Source organism: Procambarus clarkii, chromosome 67, assembly GCF_040958095.1.
Source record: "Procambarus clarkii isolate CNS0578487 chromosome 67, FALCON_Pclarkii_2.0, whole genome shotgun sequence".
Classification (NCBI taxonomy): Eukaryota; Metazoa; Arthropoda; class Malacostraca; order Decapoda; family Cambaridae; genus Procambarus; species Procambarus clarkii.
The window spans coordinates 30,271,097-30,290,974 of record NC_091216.1 but is presented as its reverse complement, the minus strand read 5'-3'; the positions used below and the strand labels follow the sequence as shown (position 1 = coordinate 30,290,974).

The window sequence follows — 19,878 nt, the reverse complement described above, 5'->3', positions numbered from 1 at the left end:
GCCTCCACCACATCACTGCCTAATGCATTCCATTTGTTAACTACTCTGACACCCAAAAAATTATTTATAATGTCTGTGTGGCTCATTTTGGGTACTAAGTTTCCACCTGTGTCCCCTTGTTCGTGTCCCACCCGTGCTGAAGAGTTTGTCTTTGTCCACCCTGTCAATTCCTCAGTGTGTGTGTGTGAGAGAGAGAGAGAGAGAGAGAGAGAGAGAGAGAGAGAGAGAGAGAGAGAGAGAGAGAGAGAGAGAGAGAGAGAGAGAGAGAGAGAGAGAGAGAGAGAGAGAGAGTGAGAGAGAGAGTGAGAGACTGAGACTTTCCATTATGAAGCTCTTCGATGTGAGAACTTTTGAATATAGTAGTTGCCCTGAGCGTGTAATCTGGTGGGGATTACCGGCACCGAGCTGCACAACTTATTGGTTTAAAAAGTATTTTTAATTCAACTGAGAATCGCGAAGTAAGAACTGTTGTTAAAGCTGGAAAATGTTGATGGCAGTTTTTGTCCGTATTTTTGCAAATAAAATATTTTCGTGTTGATAAAGTGACTTTATTCAAGTGTAGACTCTCATACATTTGCTTCATACAACACCCTAGCTTCGTGGCCACATGTTCAGCTGTATTTGAAAGAACTGAGTCAACTATGTGTATGATGTATTAAAGTTGCCGACATCACGGGTAAAGGTATTGACAATACTGAAGAGCTGCCAACTTTATTTTGATATATACTTTTAGTTATTATTTACTTTGTGTTCTGTGAAAACATAAAACATATTCAGATTAAGTCATTAAAAGTCATTGGAAAGTGTATAGAAAACTATTTATATCAGCGGAATTAATATGGTTGGTAATTTTTGGCCATGGAAATTCGGCGGGAAAATTCATATCACAAAATATACTTTTTGGGTAAAATCATATTCTCCCGGTTTGTTTTTATTCCGATTTTGATTAAATTTTCACACGATGGACTGTATAACAGGATCTACAAACACAGTTCATTGTCTTGTCTAAATTCTAATAATTAAATATTTTACAACATTTGGAAAACACTATTAACTTACGAAAATCACAATAATCTGAATCCAATAACTAGATTTAAAGAAAAACTTCCTTTCCAATAATACCAAATAAATGAGTTTTCAATAATATATTTTTTTATGATGAAATTTCATTTAAAATTAAAAAAAAGGTCCCCAATAATGGACATTGAGTAAAAATGTATTTTAAGTGGAAATGTCAATTTTATCTATTGGTGATCTCCGTCTATTTGTTGATGTTGTTACTTTCCCTCTTCTTGCCCCCCCCCCCCGGCTACTCCCCCCCCCCATTCCCCGTTCCTCCCTGAGCTGCTTACTCTATTATTATGTCAAGATTATCCATTTCAATACACTCCCCCATTCTCTAGTATACTCTCTAGAGCCCCAGCACCATCACAGGAGCCGCCTCCAACCACACCTCCCACCACACCTGCCACCACACCTCCCACCACACCTCCCACCACACCTGCCACCACACCTCCCTCCACACCTCCCACCACACCTCCCACCAACACAAACATTACGAGGCTCGGGAGACACCGGAGAAATGCAAGTAAAATAAAAGTGTGATTGATTTGGTATTCATGAGAGGCGGTGTAGCGGTGTGTCGCAGGCCAAGTGGTAATGTATAATGTATACATTATACTGTATGTATACATGTGAGTGAAAGAGAGAGAGAGAGAGAGAGAGAGAGAGAGAGAGAGAGAGAGAGAGAGAGAGAGAGAGAGAGAGAGAGAGAGAGAGAGAGAGAGAGAGAGAGAGAGGAGGGGGGGCGGCGGAGAAAGGAGGCACTCTTAGGCAAGTAAACTTAGGTTAACAATCATGGCTAAACAGCTGTTACTGAACATAGTCTACATACATCATTACCTCCTAAAGATCATTCCTCTGGTCTGAGGCGCAACAAATCTCTTCAAAATTCCATATGAAAAGAGGAAGAGTAAAGACACAGTAAAGGATGTGCCGAAGGACGAACATTAGATGCCCAAGTAACTAATGTGTGGAGGAACAGTGAACCAGTCGCATGAAGGGTTAACAGATGGGACCCAAGAGCTGAAGCTCATTTTGGAAAGCACAAGTTGGTGAGATCTCACACGTGGGAACGAGCATTAATCAAAGGTCGTTGAGAAGTTGGGGCCCAGGAGCTGAGCTCTCCCACAGCAAGCACCTCAAGTATACAGGTGAATGTACACACCAAACTCTCCTCTGCTTGCTACGGCTGTCCTCGTGGCTGTGGAGTATTAAACTGGAACACCTGAATAAAATCGACAATAACCCGAGTGGCAAAACCCGCCGAGGGAAGGGCAGGCTGGGAGGCGTAATCCTTCCTGACAACGTCTCTCCCAGTTCTTGTTGTCAGAGCTGGCGGGATCAGAGAGGCGCTCACCACGCTCCTCCGTCTTCTTGTGAGGCAACACATTACCCTTCGTAAAGGAATGGAGGCAAGAGAGAGAGGCAGACAGGTTACTGGTACAGTGGTGCACACAGGCCAGCATGGACAACACCTGCACATAGGCCAGCATGGACACCACCATCACACAGGCCAGCATGGACAACACCAACACACAGGTGGCACACCGCTATGTCAGTGGGTACACACACATGCTCAGCTCCTGCAACAGTCAGGCCTTAGTGTGTGTGGTGCAGGTTCACGCTCATACACTTAATAGTCTACTGAGTCCAGCGAGGAAGTCTGGAAGTCCCAGCTGGTGCCACAACCAGGTATTAACCAATAGCTCTGGTGTGGGTAGCGGAGTTCTCCAATAACGCTCCCTTCACAACACAAGGGAATTACAATAGTGTGACATATCAATGAGTATGGTTGAAGTCACCGCACTACTCCCATTGGTTTCCGCATTGATATTTCCCGTTATTGTCATTTTGTATAATTATTATTATTCTTTTGATGCTAAAACATCAAGATATAAGTAATCTTTAATTTATAGATAAAGCTCTTACTGGAAGAAATTTATTATTTATATCAGACATACACGGCTTTGATAATTACATTGATAGCGGAAAAGTCGTGCCATAAATTAAGGTTAAATAAATGGGTTTTCAGTACAACAGAACCTAGTTAATGTATAAACCAACAAACCTATTTCCAAACCAGTATTTACCCAGGGTTTTTCCAAAATCTAAATATATCGAATTTGTATACATTGCTTTATGTCCTGTTTTATAGTGATATATTTAACACCGTATTCATTTTCCCTCTGAAATACCTTTTCCATCCATTCGTATACTTCATGCTGAAAATGATACTGAAGAATACTGAACACATTGACCATAATGCAGTATGGGATGTATACCACAAATGTATGACTGAGAATGTCAAGTGTAGGGAGGTGTTGGGGGACTGAGAGGTCCAGTGGGATCAACACTCAGCCTCAAACACCAATAAACTTTGTTTTTTGTTTTTCTTAATTCATAACACATGTTAAATACAAATGATTGTCAATATGTTATATTTATGGACAAGTGTTGCGAGTGTCAGTGGTAATATTAACATGGCTTAATATGTGTTCTCTATCCTCATACTCAGCCCAGAGCCATATTTTTTTGTGAATTTGTCGACTGTGTAGCACATCTGATCCTTTATATGTCTCACTGACTGCGCATTTATTCTATGTATTGACCTACGGTGCTGTCTTCTATAACATGTATAGATCCTGATGTTGCCTGCTCCTGTACGACTGTTAGAACATAAGAATTAGGGCCCACTGTAGCGGGTCCGTTGCCCTACACTAGGCAGGTCCCCTTTAACGCCTCCCCCTCCCACCCACGTACATAACCAATCTAATACTGAAACCTGTTAAACTCCTCGCCTCAACACTGCTAGCTGGCAGCCCTCTCCACTTATCCATATCCATCTTCCCAACTCAACATTTCCCCTTATCCATGCTAAATCAAATTTATCCAGCTTGTACGCACTGTTGAGGATCCAGACGTGTTCTGACAGTTTCAAAACTCTGTTTATGTTAAATATTACTTCCAGTGTCTTTTAATGTTGCATTGTGTTCAACGATTCTGTCGTTTACACTAATATTTGCCTCAGTGTGTTTCTCCTCTGGTGATATCTGCATTAAACTGCCGGACGAATTATTTTGATTTCCGTCACGTCAGGAGGATGTACCACTCACAATTTATGGGAATATTTGTACTAGTGTTAACTAGTGGATGGTTGTAGGACTAGTTCCTGTCACTATAGAGTAGTAGGGTTAAGTAGTGAACGATTGTAAGACTAGTCATGTCACTATAGAGTACCAGTATTAACTAGTGGACGGTTGTAGAACTAGTTATTGCGTTATAGAGCTGTTGGATTTACTAGTAGAGGGTTAGAGAACTAGTTATCGTCAGTAGAGCCGAAGGATTAACTATTGAATTATTATAGGACTAGAACTAGTGTAGTAGTGTTCGTAGTGGTGTTAATGACTAACATTAGGTCGCCTTGCTTCTGATCCACAGCGAAGGCCAATTAAACCGTATAAACCCGGGGATGATGGCTCCCTCACCGCACCACACACGGGCACTACAACCCACATTGTTCAGAGACGCGGGGATTATGGCCAGTTACAGCTCCAGAGGTCCGAGTCATACTGACACATTACGACAGCTTTCGGTCTCTTTTTTACGGCAGAATGGTACGAACTGCGGCCCTTCATTACCATAACTCCCTCAGTCGTCGCAGTTGAAGGAAAACTCAACAAAACATGTAAAACACGTCAGGAGCAGCGGTAGTAAGACGAACACGTCACGAGGAGAGGAGGCAAGACGTGCATGCTGAGGCACCTGACGAACACGTCACGAGGAGAGGAGGCAAGACGTGCATGCTGAGGCACCTGACGAACACGTCACGAGGAGAGGAGGCAAGACGTGCATGCTGAGGCACCTGACGAACACGTCACGAGGGAAGAAGAAGAGGCTTTCCTGTGTAGCCACCAGAACAATGAAGCTATGATGTGCCGCTCATAATTGAACAAAACACACACGCCCTATGTCACTGGAGTAAGAGAACTTGAGTGTCTTGGCACTGCTCTCCGTACCTTCATTAACCGATGCTCTCTTGAGGGTGTGTGCTCGTTCCGCGGTAGTTTAGAGTCTTCGGGCTGGCTGATGAGAAGAACACGACCACCCTCGCCTTCACTGTTCTTCCCAGCCCGGGCGTGGCAACACCCACGACCACTACAGCCCGCTAGATGTGTCTGGATTCATTAAACAGTAATCCACCTCCCTGGCACGCCACTAACTCTCGGAAATGCAAAAACTTCAAGACGGACAAGACAAAAACTTGTCTCAGCCATTCCGGTGCCATACGAGCCTTCTTGACTTTGCTCTTGAAAGGTCAGCTGGCTTCCCTGCACTGCGTTAAATCTGCACCAATCAAGGAATGCCTCGCAGCACGTCCTCTCTTGTCAAGGTCTCGGGTCACAGTGACACTCCAGGGCCAATGAGACGCCTCGCAGCTTCCCCCTCGGGGATCACATGACCTATGACCTCAGCTCACGCTCCGACTCTCTACTCCACCCCGAAGTTCACATTTACAACAAACAAAACAGCAAATATACTTCCTATTTCGATCTAATTTAAACTAAAATTTACTTTGGGCCGTCTGACATGCTTATATAGGTGTAAGTATGACTCTTGAGAGCAGGAAGAGTCCCGGAGTGTTACGAAGATGGCTCCGGAAAATTGTCTAGGAGTCGCAGATGACAAGGTTGAGCCAGGAGGCCGCCAGTCGCTGCCCCACCACACAATCGGCGCTACTGTCAGCAAAGTGAACATCACAACGGTCTCAAAGAACTTCCTTTTGGGTCAGATTTGATGTTGATGAAAGTTATGTTCTTGTAACTTTTTATGCGTGAGGATTACAGTAATTAGATTGGAAGTGGTGAGAGAGAGAGAGTGGCTGCACAAGGCTCCTGGGCCAATTAGTCTGGGCTGGCTGGTTGGTTGGTTGGCTGGCTGGCTGGCTGGCTGGCTGGCTGGCTGGCTGGTTGGTTGGTTGGTTGGTTGGTTGGCTGGCTGGCTGGCTGGCTGGCTGCCTGGTTGGTTGGCTCGCTGGCTGGCTGCCTGGTTGGTTGGCTGGCTGGCTGGCTGCCTGGTTGGTTGGCTGGCTGGCTGGCTGGCTGGCTGGCTGGTTGGTTGGTTGGCTGGCTGGCTGGCTGGCTGGCTGGCTGGCTGGCTGGCTGCCTGGTTGGTTGGCTCGCTGGCTGGCTGCCTGGTTGGTTGGCTGGTTGGCTGGCTGGCTGGCTGCCTGGTTGGTTGGCTGGCTGGCTGGCTGGCTGGCTGGCTGGCTGGCTGGCTGCCTGGTTGGTTGGCTCGCTGGCTGGCTGCCTGGTTGGTTGGCTGGTTGGCTGGCTGGCTGGCTGCCTGGTTGGTTGGCTGGCTGGCTGGCTGGCTGGCTGGCTGGCTGACTTGCTGGCTGGCTGGCTGGCTGGCTGGCTGACTGGCTGGCTGGCTGGCTGACTAACATAGGGGCAAGGGAGGAGAGGTTAAGAAAGAAGGTCAAGGGACAGAGATGAAGATAAAGAGAAGAGAGAAAGTGGGGGCGGCGGATATGGGTAATAAAGACGGGCGAGGATCACAGGGGATCATGGCTCTGGTGACAAAACCTTCCCGGACACAGGCCAGGCTGTGTCCCCGGACACACGTCATGCAGTGTTGACAAGTGTAGTGGAGCCAAGTGTAGTGGAGCCAAGTGTAGTGGAGCCAAGTGTAGTGGAGTCAAGTGTAGTGGAGCCAAGTGTTCTGGAGCCAAGTGTAGTGGAGCTGTGTTGAGGTAATGATGGGTTACACTAAGGGGTAACCTGATCCCCTCGGCCCCCTCGTGTAGCCGGGTGACTCCATGTGTAGTGACGATCAGTGGAGAGAGCCGCTGGCAGGTGTGTGTGTTGTGGAGTGACATATGTGGAGTCACATATGTGGCGTGTTATATGTGAAGGGTGACAGGTGTAGAGTGACATATGTGGAGAGTGACAGAGGTGGAGTACTCACCCAGTTGTGCTTGCAGGGGTTGAGTTCTGGCTCTTTGGTTCCGCCTCTTAACTGTCAATCAACTGGTGTACAAGTTCCTGAGCCTACTGGGCTCTATCATATCTACATTTGAAACTGTGTATGGAGTCAGCCTCCACCACATCACTGCCTAATGCATTCCACTTGTTAACTACTCTGACACTGAAAAAGTTCTTTCTAACGTCCCCGTGGCTCATTTGGGTACTCAGTTTCCACCTGTGTCCCCTTGTTCGCGTACCACCAGTGTTAAACAGTTTATCCTTATCTACTCTGTCAATTCCTCTGAGAATTTTATAGGTAGTGATCATTTCTCCCCGAGCTCTCCTGTCTTCCAGTGTTCGTGAGGTTTAGTCCAGTAATGTTTTCTCGTAGCTCATATCCCTCAGCTCGGGGACTAGCCTAGTGGATGAGATGTGGAGTGTGACAGATGTGGAGAGTGACAGATGTGGAGTGTGACAGATGTGGAGAGTGACAGGTGTGGAGTGTAATGACCCCCGCCTATAATACACGGTGTAAGTAACGAAGTAGTTGGGTCCTCAGAACCAGACACTTGCTCACCGGACACCGAGGAAGGGCGCCTGACAGCTGGGTGGACAGCGCTTCGGATTCGTAATCCTGAGGTTCCGGGTTCGATCCCCGGTGGAGGTGGAGACAAATGGGCCAAAATGTTTCTTTCACCCTTGTGCCCCCGTTACTAATCAGTAAATATGGACCTTGGAATTTGACAGCTGCTACGGGCTGCTTCCTGTTTTTTTTGTAACAAAAAGGAGGCCTGGTCGAGGACCGGGCCGCGGGGACACTAAGCCCAGAAATCATCTCAAGATAACATCTCAAGATAAGGTGTGTCTGGAGTCTACAATATTTCCCACTGCACGACCTATTGGGGCCAGCAGATGTCAGGGCCAGCAGACTCAGGGCCAGCAGACTCAGGGCCAGCAGACACAGGGCCAGCAGACACAGGGCCAGCAGACTCAGGGCCAGCAGACTCAGGGCCACCAGACTCAGGGCCACCAGACTCAGGGCCAGCAGATGTCAGGGCCAGCAGACTCAGGGCCAGCAGACTCAGGGCCAGCAGATGTCAGGGCCAGCAGATGTCAGGGCCAGCAGATGTCAGGGCCAGCAGACTCAGGGCCAGCAGATGTCAGGGCCAGCAGATGTCAGGGCCAGCAGATGTCAGGGCCAGCAGACTCAGGGCCAGCAGATGTCAGGGCCAGCAGACTCAGGGCCAGCAGATGTCAGGGCCAGCAGATGTCAGGGCCAGCAGACTCAGGGCCAGCAGACTCAGGGCCAGCAGATGTCAGGGCCAGCAGACTCAGGGCCAGCAGACTCAGGGCCAGCAGATGTCCGGGCCAGCAGATGTCAGGGCCAGCAGACTCAGGGCCACCAGACTCAGGGCCAGCAGATGTCAGGGCCAGCAGACTCAGGGCCAGCAGACTCAGGGCCAGCAGATGTCAGGGCCAGCAGACTCAGGGCCACCAGACTCAGGGCCAGCAGATGTCAGGGCCAGCAGACTCAGGGTCAGCAGACTCAGGGCCAGCAGACTCAGGGCCAGCAGACTCAGGGCCAGCAGATGTCAGGGCCAGCAGACTCAGGGCCACCAGACTCAGGGCTAGCAGATGTCAGGGCCAGCAGACTCAGGGCCAGCAGACACAGGGCCAGCAGACACAGGGCCAGCAGATGTCAGGGCCAGCAGACACAGGGCCAGCAGACACAGGGCCAGCAGATATCAGGGCCAGCAGACACAGGGCCAGCAGACACAGGGCCAGCAGATGTCAGGGCCAGCAGACACAGGGCCAGCAGATGTCAGGGCCAGCAGATGTCAGGGCCAGCAGATGTCAGGGCCAGCAGATGTCAGGGCCAGCAGACTCAGGGCCAGCAGATCTCAGGGCCAACAGATCTCAGGGCCAGCAGATCTCAGGGCCAGCAGACTCAGGGCCAGCAGACACAGGGCCAGCAGATCTCCGACAAGGAAAACCAGACTAAGGAAAAATAAACACATTCTCAAAACAATGTCGGGGGAAAAAGGAGTTTAAAATATAACAAAAAAAATATAATCAGGGCGTAACCATAAGGTATCCTGAGCGGGAAAACTTAATTAACCTTGTCAAAAAATGATGAAAAGGCGATTACTTACACAAGTCCAGCTGAAGGTGAGCAGGGGGGGGGGAGGACCCAGCGAGAAGAGGAAGAGAGGAGGAGGAGGAGGAGGAGGAGGAGGAGGAGGAGGAGGAGGAGGAGGAGGAGGAGGAGGAGGAGAAGAGGGAGGGAGGGAGGAAGGAGAAGAGGGAGGGAGGAAGGAGCAACATATTGAGGAAAGAGGGCTGGACGGAGCTGTCATCTCAGGCATTACAACCGACGCAACACCGAGAGTCTAAAGCTTCTCCCATCACGATCACAGGAAGGATCCGAAGGCGTGTAGAGTGGCTGCAGGTGTGTGTGAGTACAGTGACTGCAGGTGTGTGAGTACAGTGACTGCAGGTGTGTGTGAGTACAGTGACTGCAGGTGTGTGTGAGTACAGTGACTGCAGGTGTGTGTGAGTACAGTGACTGCAGGTGTGTGTGAGTACAGTGACTGCAGGTGTGTGTGAGTACAGTGACTGCAGGTGTGAGTACAGTGACAGCAGGTGTGTGAGTACAGTGACTGCAGGTGTGAGTACAGTGACTGCAGGTGTGTGAGTACAGTGACTGCAGGAGGTGAGTACAGTGACTGCAGGAGGTGAGTACAGTGACTGCAGGTGTGAGTACAGTGACTGCAGGTGTGTGAGTACAGTGACTGCAGGTGTGTGTGAGTACAGTGACTGCAGCAGGTGTGTGAGTACAGTGACTGCAGGTGTGTGAGTACAGTGACTGCAGGTGTGAGTACAGTGACTGCAGGTGTGTGAGTACAGCGACTGCAGGAGTGAGTACAGTGACAGCAGCAGGTGTGAGTACAGTGACTGCAGGTGTGAGTACAGTGACTGCAGGTGTGTGTGAGTACAGTGACTGCAGCAGGTGTGTGAGTACAGTGACTGCAGGTGTGAGTACAGTGACTGCAGGTATGTGAGTACAGTGACTGCAGGAGTGAGTACAGTGACAGCAGCAGGTGTGAGTACAGTGACTGCAGGTGTGAGTACAGTGACTGCAGGTGTGAGTACAGTGACTGCAGGTGTGTGAGCAGAGTGACTGCAGGTGTGTGAATGTACAGTGACTGCAGATGTGTGAGTACAGTGACTGCAGGTGTGTGAGTACAGTGACAGCAGGTGTGTGAGTACAGTGACTGCAAGTGTGTGAGTACAGTGACTGCAAGTGTGTGAGTACAGTGACTGCAGGTGTGTAAGTACAGTGACAGCAGCAGGTGTGTGAGTACAGTGACTGCAGCAGGTGTGAGTACAGTGACTGCAGGTGTGTGCATGCAGTAACATCAGCTTCCGAAATCAGAAAGAGCCCAAGAGGCCAGAGGCGGCACCACCACCCCCACCCAATCTGACTCTCTGCACCTATTTTCATTTTCAAATTACGACTTTTTATACCGAAAATATGCCAATTAGTGAAAACGGCGAGGGGTCATATTTTGCCCAAACCCCCCTGCAGTTTTCAAAATATCTGAAATGTCGGAAATTTGACTCCTGAGTGTGATTTTTGAGCCGAATTCTGACTCTCTGCACCTATTTTCGTTTTCAAATTACGAATTTTTATACCGAAAATATGCCAATTACTGAAAACGGCGATGGGTCATATTTTGCCCAAACCCCCCTACAGTTTTCAAAATATCTGAAATGTCGGAAATTTGACTCCTGAGCGTGATTTTTGAGCCGAATTCTGACTCTGCACCTATTTTCATTTTCAAATTACGACTTTTTACACCGAAAATATGCCAATTACTGAAAACGGCGATGGGTTATATTTTGCCCAAACCCCCCTGCAGTTTTCAAAATATCTGAAATGTCGGAAATTTGACTCCTGAGTGTGATTTTTGAGCCGAATTCTGACTCTCTGCACCTATTTTCATTTTCAAATTACGACTTTTTACACCGAAAATATGCCAATTACTGAAAACGGCGATGGGTCATATTTTGCCCAAACCCCCCTGCAGTTTTCAAAATATCTGAAATGTCGGAAATTTGACTCCTGAGTGTGATTTTTGAGCCGAATTCTGACTCTCTGCACCTATTTTCATTTTCAAATTACGACTTTTTACACCGAAAATATGCCAATTACTGAAAACGGCGATGGGTCATATTTTGCCCAAACTCCCCTGCAGTTTTGAAAATATCTGAAATGTCGGAAATTTGACTCCTGAGTGTGATTTTTGAGCCGAATTCTGACTCTCTGCACCTATTTTCATTTTCAAATTACGACTTTTTACACCGAAAATATGCCAATTACTGAAAACGGCGATGGGTCATATTTTGCCCAAACTCCCCTGCAGTTTTGAAAATATCTGAAATGTCGGAAATTTGACTCCTGAGCGTGATTTTTGACCCGAATTCTGACATCAGGGTTGCCAGATTCAAATTGATAAAAGTAGCGAGCTGATGGTCTAAAGTAGCGAGCTGATGGTCTAAAGTAGCGAGCTGATGGTCTAAAGTAGCGAGCTGATGGTCTAAAGTAGCGAGCTGATGGTCTAAAGTAGCGAGCTGATGGTCTAAAGTAGCGAGCTGATGGTCTAAAGTAGCGAGCTGATGGTCTAAAGTAGCGAGCTGATGGTCACAAAAGTAGCGAATTTGTAATGAGTAGCCCAATTTTTTGTTTAGTGACTGATACGGGTTTCAAAGTAATCTATTATGATATATAGAGTACATTAAACGATTTTAATTGTTTTATTAACATTATCTCTGCATATATATATTTAACCAATATGATAATAGGATAACTTACCAATATTTACTGTTTGAAGCTTAACGGGTGTGAAGTCCTTCCACGTCTTTACAGTTGAAGATTACCAAGATCTTGATCTGCATCCACAACCTCGTTCTTTTATATTGCAGACTCATATTTAAGCATTGACATGAGTGGTTCAAATGACGAGCAACAAGTTACATTTTCTTCAAGATATGTTTTGATTCTCAAGACTGATGTCAAAAGCTCAAGTCCCATTCCCATTCAAGATTTCTCAGTTTAGTTTTCACAGACGTTAATCTCGAAAATATCCGTTCAACCAGGGCATTACTGATTGGCAAGCTGTATATTTTCAACACAAACTCAGCGAGGTCAATCAGTATGGGATCGCCAGCAGTGTTCTTGACAGTTATTGTCTTGGTCTAAAATGACGATTCAGATGTCGGAATTTGTCCCTTACAAATGTTGGACTAGTCAATGGTTAACAGTAGGCGCCACTGACTTTCAATTTCACTAAGCTTTATTGGTCAGCTAATACTAACGGAAGTTCCGAAAATTGTGGCCATGTAAGCTAAGGCATATGATAGGTAACAGATTTTTCACCTTTTTTTATAGTTTCAACATTACTTAGAATACGAGAAAGAAACTATTTGCAAGCTTTCATTAAAAAATTATCGCATCTTTCTTGAACATTTTGAAACTTTTCCTGGGTTGTAAAATTGTTTTGTCTGTTAGTGGCCAGAAGTGTTGAAAATTCGTAACCAAAGTCCACTTTCTCCAGGGGCAGATACATAGAATTTTAGTTCAAATTAACATGAAGCTTTGCATGATGAGGACGAAAGATTCTTCTGAGTATTCCAAGAGTGAAGTTTTCTAAGACAGTGTGAAGGCTATTCTGATCTGCTTCATCTTTTGATAAAGTAAATTCATCCTTTCAAAATCATTTAGGATTGGTTTGAGACATGTGAAATATAGCTTATTGGAGGGATCAGAGTACATTGAAAATAGTTGCCTTGCAACATATTTATCACAAGAGGAAAAAGTTATTTGGTAATGAGTTGTTAGAGAACCCCACTGATCAAACGGCCGCTTTACACTACCGCTCCTTGCCAACCATCGTCTTCCTGACAAAGGTATTAACTGTAAGGGATCTTTCCCATCATTTATCAATCTGGAAATTTCTAGATAACTTTCTCCCCTTAATGAAGATCTGTGGAACCAGGTGTAGCTTTTGGGATGAAGTATTATTAACAATTAAGGTTGGGAAATCCCCTGGGGAGGATTACCTTGCCTTGCGGTTACTTTTTCTTTCAAAGGTTCCTAGGATCAACGTCCCCAGGGGCCGGTCTCTGACCAGGGCTCTCCTGCGGTAAGTGGTCTAGTCAATCAGGCTGTTGGACTCGGCTGTGATTTGTACAGATTATATTATTAAAGCATAAATAATCATCATTGAGTTTCTTAATATTAATAGCCCAAAGTAGCCCAACTTGCGTTTAAACTAACCCAAAAACGCAGGCGATGAGTCACAATAACGTGGCTGAAGTATGTTGACCAGACCACACACTAGAAGTTGAAGGGACGACGCCCTTTAGCCCAAAAAGTCGCAAGTAGCGAAATTAAACATTTGGGAGCGTGGGGCTCTCAAAAGTAGCCCAATTCGCTACTTGTAGCCCAATCTGGCAACCCTGCGGGTACATTAACACACCACAGATGGCAGGACACGCAAGCGGCCCCGGCCAGCGGACTGCACGTGTCACACACCGCTCCTCAAATAACTCGCCTGAGACCTTCATTTTTATTTTACCCATTAAATAAAACATCTTCAATAAAAGGCCGTTGATCGATGAAAGAGAATCACCACGAGCCCAGTTGCCACACGACCCAGGAAGCTGTAGTTGTCGGTGTGTCGCTGGGCGCGCGGGTGCTGGCGACATGGGAGTGTTCTGTCACAGTCTGGAGAGCTCTCCACTCACACGACTGTCACGGCAAGATCAGTTACCTTCCACACGGAGACCGTCGCCAGTCTCTCAATAATAGAAACACGTCAGTTGCAAGCTCATGCCTCCCCCCCCCCCCCGGTTCTTCCTACCATTTGGTCGTTGGGGAAATAATAATATTTTCCCCCAAAGTATGATGGGAAAACTACTCTCAGTGAGGTGTCTCCTGAAGCTTCACGATAATGGATGCGAGACCTCATTATACTCCAGCAGTTTTCATAATACTTTTCGATAATTTATAAACTTTGTTAGTTGTGTCGACACCGGTTCTTCAAGTGCAACCCGGAACCATAGCTTAACTCCCACCAGTGACACACTCTTGTATTGCTGACCACTACTGACTCGAATACATCAATTGATCAAAGGTATAACATTTGGCCTAGTGGTAGGCCTTCCCTACCACTATTTTGGTAGGGAAGGCCTACCAAAACAGTGTTTTCATTTTGGTTGTTATTATTATGGAAGTGAACTGCTTGGATGGTGAGCTGTGGTGAGAGAGTTGTGGTGAGAGAGTTGTGGTAAGAGAGCTGTGGTGAGAGAGTTGTGGTGAGAGAGTTGTGGTGAGAGAGTTGTGGTGAGAGAGCTGTGGTGAGAGAGTTGTGGTGAGAGAGTTGTGGCAACAACATAAGAAGAACTTGGGGGGGGGAACATTCCCTTGTAAGATGATACTTCATTAAGCACCCGGCGCGGAAAGGATAAAATCATTATTACTTTCTTTCTCCGAAGAAGAACACAACAGCTTTGGAGATCCGAAACAGCAAGAATTACTCCTCATGATTCCCACGGCTCAATCATGTCTGCTATATGATGGCAAAAATGGTTTCATATAACTATAATTACTAGAAGAGAGGTGCCTCAATTTTGATGAGAGGCATCAACTAATCGCAGATGGGATTAGGTGATGCAGCGCTTGCCACTACAGTCAGGAGAGCCTGGAGCAGCCTCACTTCGCGGGTCGTTAGCGAGACGCACCACACACCTTGGACAAAGTTTTTGACAGTCAGGAAAGAATTCCGAAATCTTGCCTACTGGAAGTCCAGACCCAAGCGTGGTGATGGAGAGGGAAGGTGGTGATGGAGAGTGGGGGGTAGTGATGGAGAGGGAAGACGGTGATGGAGAGTGGGGGGTAGTGATGATGAGGGAAGACGGTGATGGAGAGTGGGGGGTAGTGATGATGAGGGGTTATATACAGGGTGAGGGGTTATATACAGGGTAAGCGGTTATATACAGGGTAAGCGAGAGCTCCCGAGTAGTAAAGATAGTTACCGCGATGACACCCGTTTCAGTGATGACGGACGTGAGTAGTGTAGATGTGGCCGGGGGGGGGGAGAGACCCCGAGCCACGCCGGGGACACCCGCAACATAAGACTGGCCCCAAGCGTCTAACCGCCAGCCTCGGCAACACACATTCTAGTTTAACGAGACGGATATAGACAGAGTGGAGGAGGAGACACAAGCAGTAGCTGAGGTAACACCAAGATGGTTGACAAGAACCTGAGACCAGCAGGTGAGGGCCGAGCTAAGCCGCCTCTACAGCACTCATTAACACGGCTTAAGGCGCCTACGTCACCCTACTCAAGGCGCCTACGTCACCCTACTCAAGGCGGCTACCTCACCCTACTCAAGGCCCCTACGTCACCCTACTCAAGGCGCCTACCTCACCCTACTCAAGGCCCCTACGTCACCCTACTCAAGGCGCCATCCTCACTATAACGCATATCGCGTATATTTTGATTTTTAACCTTTTATAAATGAGTTCATATTTTACAAAACAGAAACAAATACAGTTTTTTTAAGACAAAATTTCGTGCAAATATAATTACAGAGTTATTTGTTTCCTCACACACAGAGATCACACTAACGTGATGCATCAAATGAACAAATCTAATTTTAACCCTGTCGTAGCTCAGTCGATTAAGGCAGTGTCTGGGATGCTCCCGGACGCAGGTTCGAATCCTCGTCACGGCCCTTGTGGATTTGTTTATTTGTTTCCTATCTTAAAAAAGTTAAAACTACATGATTTTTTATCACTGAACAGATGACGTATGATTACCTTTTAAAACTATTAAAAAAATGATTAAAACAAATAAAAATGGTCTCATAAAAATGTTGTCAAATTAAGTGGTAGTTGAACAATGTCTTGAAGAAGCCTTAATAGCCCTCCAGTGATTGACAAGCCTTAAACTCAACACTAAATGTTTCTCAAGATCTACACGCCCTTCAGTCTTCAAATATAGTTTTATGCATGTTTTACAACCCTTAAATAGGTTCGTAGGGTGTTATAGTAAAGCAGGAAGACAGTACTGGTGAAGGGAAGGTGTACTGGGCGGCCAGGGCCACGGACGGTCCTGGAGCCAGATTCACGAAAGCACTTACGCAAACACTTACGAACCTGTACATCTTTTCTCAACCTTTGGCGGCTTTGTTTACAACTATTAAACAGTTAATGAGCTCCGAAGCACCAGGAGGCTGTGTATAACAATAAAAACAGTTGAATGGGAAGTTTTCATGCTTGTAAACTGTTTAATAAATGTAACCAAAGCCGTCAAAGATTAAGGAAAGATGTAAACATTCGTAAGTGCTTGCGTAAGTGCTTTCGTGAATCTGGCCCCTGGCCGGCAGCTGCCAAGTGCCACCGGGATGTGTTCGGTGTAACTGAATATGAGACTCTTAGCGAGGAGTGGTGGCCGGTGTTGGCCTCAACACTGGTATTGGTCGTGTAGTTGACACAAGTGGCCACCGAATTGTTGGCCACAAGTAAGCACCCTATTGTGTGCCACAGGTGGGAAATATTGATTGGCCATAAGTGGCCACCGGATTGTTGGCCGCAAGAGGACACTGTAGGGGTGGCCACAAGAGGACACTGTAGAGGTGGCCACAAGAGGACACTGTAGGGGTGGCCACAAGAGGACACTGTAGGGGGTGGCCACAAGAGGACACTGTAGGGGTGGCCACAAGAGGACACTGTAGGGGTGGCCACAAGAGGACACTGTAGGGGTGGCCACAAGAGGACACTGTAGGGGTGGCCACAAGAGGACACTGTAGGGGTGGCCACAAGAGGACACTGTAGGGGTGGCCACAAGAGGACACTGTAGGGGTGGCCACAAGAGGACACTGTATGGGTGGCCACAAGAGGACACTGTAGGGGTGGCCACAAGAGGACACTGTAGGGGTGGCCACAAGAGGACACTGTAGGGGTGGCCACAAGAGGACACTGTAGGGGTGGCCACAAGAGGACACTGTAGGGGTGGCCACAAGAGGACACTGTAGGGGTGGCCACAAGAGGACACTGTAGGGGTGGCCACAAGAGGACACTGTAGGGGTGGCCACAAGAGGACACTGTAGGGGTGGCCACAAGAGGACACTGTAGGGGGTGGCCACAAGAGGACACTGTAGGAGTGGCCACAAGAGGACACTGTAGGGGGTGGCCACAAGAGGACACCATACACTCAACACAACAAAGGTTAACAATAGCATGAATAGTGTGGTGTGTTGACCATCTCCAGCTGAGAAGGTCATAGTGGGGGGGGGGGAAGAAGGGGCGGTGACCCTTCAGAGTACCCCAGAAATACGCTGATAGTGTGCAACCCGTTCTTGCACTTTCGTATAGTCAATATTGACTTATTAAATATGTGCATATGTGACATACTTAACATACTAGTTTACCTTGAAAAGTTTCATAGAAAACACCGACCTTACCTAACCTTCTTAGTATGTTAAGATGGGTTCACCATGATAGGGTGTGGTGGGGGGGATGCCTCACGGTGGAGGAGGGGGTGTGGGGGTACTCGGAGAAAGAAGAGGCTGTAAGGAGGGAGGAGGAATAGAGAGAGAGCTGGAGGGAGAGGTATGGACAAGGAAGAGAAAAGGGAGCAAAGATGCAAGGTAAGACAGCATGTGAAGGTAAGGAAAGGGAAGCAGAGAGAAGGGCAAGCGGAGACGGGAGGAGGAGCAGTTTACCCATCTATTTAAAATAATAGAATCTTAATAATATAGAATATAATTAACAATTGAATTCAATAATAGAACGAATACTGAGGCAGACTTCTTATAGCTTTATTGGAGGTGGAGGGAGGTATTGAGGGGGGGGGAGAGAGAGAGAGAGAGAAAGAGAGAGAGAGAGAGAGAGAGAGAGAGAGAGAGAGAGAGAGAGAGAGAGAGAGAGAGAGAGAGAGAGAGAGAGAGAGAGAGAGAGAGAGAGACAGAGAGACAGAGAGACAGAGAGACAGAGAGACAGAGAGACAGAGAGAGAGACAGAGAGACAGAGAGAGAGACAGACAGACAGAGAGAGAGACAGAGACAGAGAGAGATATACTGGTTGAGCCTCCCTCACACACCATCACGGTACAGAGAAATATATGTAAATATATTTACAACCAAATATAACAACCAGAGGCACATATAAATAGGATAACGTCAGCAGCATTCTCAACACTGGCAAAAGTCAGGAACTTCATTCAGGAGCTTAAAAAAAAACACAGAGAGGTTTACAACGAGGCTTTTCCCAGGATTACGACGAGGGGACGGAGTATAAAACACTGACAGAGCTGCACCTAAGGTCGCCTGAGAATAGGGGAAAGACGAGACATGATAGAGATATATAAAATATTTATGGGGGGGGGAAATGAGGGAATGTTGACAAGGAATACCAATAGAACAAGTCAGTAGAGTTGTAGAGCTCAAGTAGAGCTCAAGATAACCTCAAGAGTGGAAGCTTGGAGATCAGATAACTCACAATAATGTTAGAAAGTTATTTATTAGCGTAAGAACATTATGAACATTTATTGAATTAAAGAAACAGGTTGCAGAAGTCAACTTCATTCATAATTTGAAAATTAGATACAATAGAAAAATAGATCCAGATTCATTGCATAAGACAGCCAGTGACAGGAAAGTCAGAGGGCCCAAGAACTAAAGCTCGACTCTGCAAGCACAAGTATATGAGTGTACACACACACACACCTCAGGTGCTACAACACACACGCACACACACACACCTCAGGTGCTACAACACACACGCACACACACACACACCTCAGGTGCTACAACACACACACACACACACACACACACACACACACACACACACACACACACACACACACACACACACACACACACACCTCAGGTGCTACAACACACACACAATAAGAGCAGCAGAAGCATCAGCTGGAGGCTCCCATCCTCACAACACAACAATAATCGCACCAACGTGAGTGATCCTGGTGGCCTAGTAGTCTAAGTGATGGACTCGTGGCTCCAGGAGTTAGTTCTCAGTAGTCAGGAGACGACCTCGGAGTTCATCAAGGTATTTGAGTGATAGAACCTTTAATGTAAGCTGTGTGTGTGTGTGTGTGTACGTCTTCTTGCGGGACAGGTGTGGGGGAAGGACAGGTGTGGGGGAAGGACAGGTGTGGAGGAAGGACAGGTGTGGGGGAAGGCCAGCCATGTGTGGACAAACAGCACTCAAGTCGATTCCACAAATCTCGGTTCAGTTTGTTAAGTGTTGTTAAGATAAGATGTATAAGCTTAGGATAAGTTGAGTTATGTTAGGTTGGTTCCACAGGTGTGTCATGAAGGGTCCCCCAGGTGTGTCGTGAAGGGTCCACAGGTGTGTCGTGAAGGGTCCCGCAGGTGTGTCGAGAAGGGTCCCCCAGGTGTGTCGTGAAGGGTCCACAGGTGTGTCGTGAAGGGTCCACAGGTGTGTCGTGAAGGGTCCCCCAGGTGTGTCGTGAAGGGTCCACAGGTGTGTCGTGAAGGGTCCACAGGTGTGTCGTGAAGGGTCCACAGGTGTGTCGTGAAGGGTCCACAGGTGTGTCGTGAAGGGTCCACAGGTGTGTCGTGAAGGGTCCACAGGTGTGTCGTGAAGGGTCCACAGGTGTGTCGTGAAGGGTCCACAGGTGTGCCCTGAAGGGTCCACAGGTGTGCCCTGAAGGGTCCACAGGTGTGTCATGAAGGGTCCACAGGTGTGTCCTGAAGGGTCCACAGGTGTGTCCTGAAGGGTCCACAGGTGTGT

The 19,878-nt window shown here is 47.3% G+C and overlaps 2 protein-coding genes across 5 annotated transcripts in view; one reads left to right on the top strand and one right to left on the bottom strand.

Moving 5' to 3' along the window:
- Positions 1-19,878, bottom strand: part of LOC123767586 (uncharacterized) — a 184,315-nt gene that overhangs the window by 37,785 nt on the left and 126,652 nt on the right. The gene's annotated exons all lie outside the window — the stretch shown is intronic.
- Positions 19,108-19,878, top strand: part of LOC138355424 (uncharacterized) — a 15,224-nt gene continuing 14,453 nt past the window's right edge. Inside the window, exon 1 of the mRNA XM_069310316.1 lies at positions 19,108-19,170. Coding sequence (XP_069166417.1) covers positions 19,108-19,170 — 63 coding nt within the window. The remainder of the gene's footprint in view (positions 19,171-19,878) is intronic.